This window comes from Gossypium hirsutum, chromosome D03, assembly GCF_007990345.1.
Source record: "Gossypium hirsutum isolate 1008001.06 chromosome D03, Gossypium_hirsutum_v2.1, whole genome shotgun sequence".
Lineage (NCBI taxonomy): Eukaryota > Viridiplantae > Streptophyta > Magnoliopsida > Malvales > Malvaceae > Gossypium > Gossypium hirsutum.
Window position 1 is genome coordinate 12,162,239 of NC_053439.1, and position 4,969 is coordinate 12,167,207.

Genomic DNA, 4,969 nt, shown 5'->3' on the forward strand with positions numbered 1-4,969 from the left:
TTTCACTTTCACGCGGGTTGCATTCAAGTTGTTCCAAGGTGCATTTAGTGGATTCAATCGAAACTTCAGATGTAGAATGATCAACTCATTTCAATCCTAAGAATTCAGTCACATCATATCTATGCAACTCTTTAATCGGAGCTCAACAAATAGTAGGTGTTGATGCCATAGCGGAAGTGGTTCCCACCACACGCTGGAGAGCATCAGTGATAGCTCGAAGTAACTGTGAATCATCTCCTCCCTCAATATTACCTCGCTCAACGTTAGGTTGTTGAGTACTTACTAGTTTAACACTCAGTGTTACTGATTCAGTTCCATTTAACTTATTGGAAACATCATCTCCGGTATACATCTCTTGATCAACATCGTTATTATAATTATCCGACATTTTCAACTATAAAACAAAAACAAATACATCAGCATCCAAATCCCGACTCAATTTGACTCAATTATGACATGTACCTCTAGACTCAATTTCAAGCTCGATTTAGTCTAAGAATCAGCTAAACTTGCAAGCTCTAATATCACTAATATGTAATACCCCTAAATTTCAAATTTCTCACAATTTAGTCCCTATTACACAAAATTTACAATTTTCTCTACAATTTAATCCTTTTTCATTTCAAGTTTAAAAATCTATCAATTTAATCCCTAATACCAAAACTATTCAACATTAACAACATTTAAAATATTAATAATTGCTAAAATTTCAACATGGGTCGGTTAGTACTAAACATTGGGATTCCAAAAATTAAAAAATTATAAGAAAATGGACTAAATTGACTAACCAATTAAAGTTGAAAAGTTTGAAACCTTTAGGTTGCCATCCCACTATTTTCTTTTTTCTTTTATTTTTTAAATTGTTTTTGCATGTTCTCTTTCTTTTCCACTATCATTTATTATATGTTTTTCTTTTTATTATAACATATATATTATATAATACATATATACATGCTTTAACTTTTAACCATTATAATATATATAATAATAAGTTTACACATATGCTATTTATATAACATTAATGCCGTCCACTTAATGGAATAAGGCATAATTACTTCTTTAGCCCTTTTAATTAATCTTTAACCTATAATTCAACTTTCACCCTATACGCAATTTAGTCCTTAAACTATAATAACTCTTAATTCATGTAAATTCACTTAATCAAAACCTAATTAACTACACAACTAACTTCGTAAATATTTTTAATAAATATTTACAAGTCTGATTTATGGGAACGGAGTCCCGAGAATGGAATTTTCGACACCCCTGACTATAGGGTCATTACATGCTTGATTAAATATGTGTGTTACATGATATATGTTTGCATGAGCACGTAAATGTCGTGTAGGTGAACCAATAGGTAATGCATGGATAGGTACTCTATGACACTAAACATAGGCCTATTGTAATTGTACTTCTAAATGGTTGTCTTGAGGATGCATGATGATATGTTTGTGATGTGGTTATTCTGATCATTCACTGAGATTGTTAAGCTCACCCAGTCCCTTCTTTACCCATTATAGATTAGTTGCGTACTGGTGTGAGCGGTGTGGTTTCTAAGAGGTGATCGAAGCAAGTTTATTTGTTATTTCGTAGGTGCTCTATATTTATTTACGTTTTGGGGATGAAGGCAATGTGGTAGGCTTGTTTATAGCCATGTTAACTTCTAAAAATTTGGCTGGTTTTTGGTTCAGTTTATAAGGATTGCATGTTAGTGTTATGCTTGGGTTCATAAACATGACGATGGATTGACGTCATTTGCTCGAACACATTTTTGCGCTATTGAACTGTTAATTAGGCCATTAAATGATTATTTGTCGAAGTAATTAATGCATGATGTTTAGAAACTAAATTGAAATGGATTAATTTTTTATTTATGCTGCATTTTTTAGGTCTGGAACAGAGGTATCAGTGATCGAGTTTTAAAATCGATACCTCTGTGTTTGAAATGTGCAGGGAGTCAGAATAGAGATTTGGTATCCATACCTTTGCTCAAGTATTGATACTCGCGGTTAAAATATCGATATTTGATGACACGTACCGATAATTTTCAAAACTTTGGGTTTTTAATCGAGAATTAGAATGCATGTTTGGTATTGTTTTTACAGGTGGTATCGATACCACTTAAAGAAAATATCAATACCCTAGTGTCAGTATCGATACTTACGTGACAGTTTTGAGATTTCGTTAAATTGACCTTATGCATGTTTAATTATTGTTATAAGACTATTTGATGCATGGTTAGCATGTGACATTGATAACTAACAAGTATAATTGACTTAAAACCTATATGAATACTAAGAAGGACGATGCTTGTTTAGATTGAACTTTTACTTGTTGTATATGACATGAGACGGTGGTGTGGCATCCTGTATTCGAGCTTGGCGACCAGGTCGGGTATAGAGTGTTACACTATTTGTTGTTATGCCATTTATTTTACTTGACTAGATAAATTTTGATTTAGTGTCTTATTGATCATAAAATTCACGATGCCATAACGTTCTTACCCTTCATCGCAACCTAACCATTTCTCGTCGCAACCATGCCTGGTATGGAAAGATTTCACGACGTCCCCTACTTTCGTATCATGACCTAACTTGATGTTTCAGAGTAAGTCCTTTAAATTATCCAAGGGTTCACGACTACTTTTGTAAGCATGTCTAAAATCGAATTTGTTTTTAAAACATTTTAAAAAATTTCAAATTTTGTTTTATTTTTTATTAAGTTTTCATAATCATTTTAGGGATTTGTCTTGTATCGAAATAAAATATATGAATGAATTGGAGTTGCTCCAACAACGAATGTGGCATCTTGCACTCGAATTCAAAAACTGAGTTTAGACTTTTTTTGGTATGTCAATTTTGCTTGTATAACATTGGTTGCATGTTAAGGGTATTATTGGAGCTTGATTGCTTGACTTCAAATGTAAAATTTTTGCAAATCTGGGTTCATGTCTCGAGACCCTATGACTATTTTCTTGTTTGAACATGCATCTCCAGGTGAATGTCTTGAGACATGGTTCCACTCTCTTGAGACATAAAATATCAAAGCTAAGCCTTGGGACATGAGGAATAATGTTTTGAGACATACAACATTTAAAGTGGAGGTCTAAAACAGAGGAGGCATGTTTTGAGACATGGCCTGATTGTCTCTAGACATAGCCTTATATTTTGAAAGTTTGACCGAAAAAACGTAATCAAGCAATGTGTTTGATCATCTTTAACCTGAAAATATCATATGCGGGTCCATTTGAGTTGGTTTAACACTTGGATTTCTGTCGCACCAATCATAAATTATTATTATTATAATTATTTGTTGTAACTTCCAATATCAACCGCACCAATCAATACACTCAAATTTGATTATAGACCAAAATTATAAACCTTATATTTCGTTCCAGCTCAACTTTTAATGGGTTTCTGTCGTTTCAATATGTTGCTGTTTGTTTTGTTGAATATCTACCATATAAAATTTTGATATTCCAGGTTAATGTTTAATAATTTTATTCTTTTATAATGGTAATTAAATTAAGTGACTGAACTTAATTAAAAATTTTAAAATTTATATTTACGTAATAAGATATATTTGCTATTAATAAGAAACTATAAAACAAAGTATAAATATATGAAAAAGATATAAAAATAAGGATAAAGTGATACCAATATTAAAACAAAATCGATTGATAACGTTGGTTGTAACCATTTACAGGTCATAGAGAAAGATAAAATCATGATAATGAATATTGATGTCATATCTTATTTACATTGCTAACCAATAGTCAAGAGATGGATAGATATAGCATTTTCACTTTTTTAGTTTCAGTGGTCATAATTAAATCCAGTAATGGAAAAGGGTTAGCCCCGTGACTAATTTTACTCAAAAGAGAGCCACGGGATTTGAATGACCCTTTAATTTCCAGTCTCCTTTCATTAAAATCTTACTCAACAATATCCGTGACCAAAACAGAAAATTTGTGATGATGATTCAGTTTTGGTAACTATTTATAGGTAAACTATTTTGGCATGAAGATGGAGTGAGAGAATTGTAGCCAGTTTGCAAGTTGTAGGAAATTAATGGGCAGCTCTTCTATTTATGAGTTGAAAATCAATAGAATTGGGTTGCTGTTGCTGTACTGTTTTCTATGGCTAATGTTTGTTGTTCCATTGAAATGGAGCCTAGAACTTTGAATCAAGGCCAACTCAACCATGCTAGGGTATGTCTCTCTCTATATATATTTACATTTTTCTCACACCCAATAATAAAATTCCCATTTTTGCTTGTGTAGGAAATGGCTGCAGATGTAGCTCAGAAGATGGACCCAAAGGAAGCTTCAGCCAGTTTCATTGAGGTTCGTTTGTTGAACTAAACCAAGTTATTAATTTGTGAAATTATAATATATATGGCTTTGCAGGGAATTGGATTGATGACTTCAGGTGGTGAAATAAAGGAAGTGGTGACTGAGCTGACACTGACAGATGATGAAGAAAAAGAAGTTGGAGTTCAAAACATTATGGAAAGACCTTGTCAATGTTCATGCAAAATTAACAACATTGAATCTCCAGATCCCGACTTTAGTGTTAAGGAAGGAGCCTGTTAATGCTCCTTTTTTTTTTTTTTAATCTCTATTCCCTTTGTAAATATACTACTATTGTTTCTCATTCTGGGGTTAATTAGTAATAAAACAATACAGGTCTCGGGCCTGTTATATTTGGACTCTTAACATAGATTTTTATATCTCTATTCTAATATTCTGGGCGAGAAAATTATCAAACAATCATTCTTTTACAAATTATGTTATTATTTAGGATTTTTAATAAAAGTTTGCTCATAATAAAATTTAAATTATGTTTTAAAATTTTTAAAGAAATTCTAAAATGTTGTAAAATTTCAAAGTAAACATAAAAAAAGAAAACTCTAAAACTTTCAAAAATTTATATTAAAATTTTCAAATTTTATTTGCTAAAACCCC

The 4,969-nt window shown here is 31.6% G+C and overlaps 1 protein-coding gene across 1 annotated transcript; it reads left to right on the top strand.

The window, feature by feature from the left end:
- Positions 1-3,944: 3,944 nt before the first annotated feature.
- LOC107950924 (uncharacterized) lies at positions 3,945-4,720 on the top strand. Its single transcript, XM_016885830.2, has 3 exons — positions 3,945-4,213; positions 4,286-4,348; positions 4,412-4,720. Exons 1-3 carry the CDS (start codon positions 4,142-4,144, stop codon positions 4,595-4,597), a joined length of 321 nt encoding a protein of 106 aa, XP_016741319.1. The 5' UTR covers positions 3,945-4,141; the 3' UTR covers positions 4,598-4,720.
- The last annotated feature ends 249 nt before the right edge of the window (positions 4,721-4,969 follow it).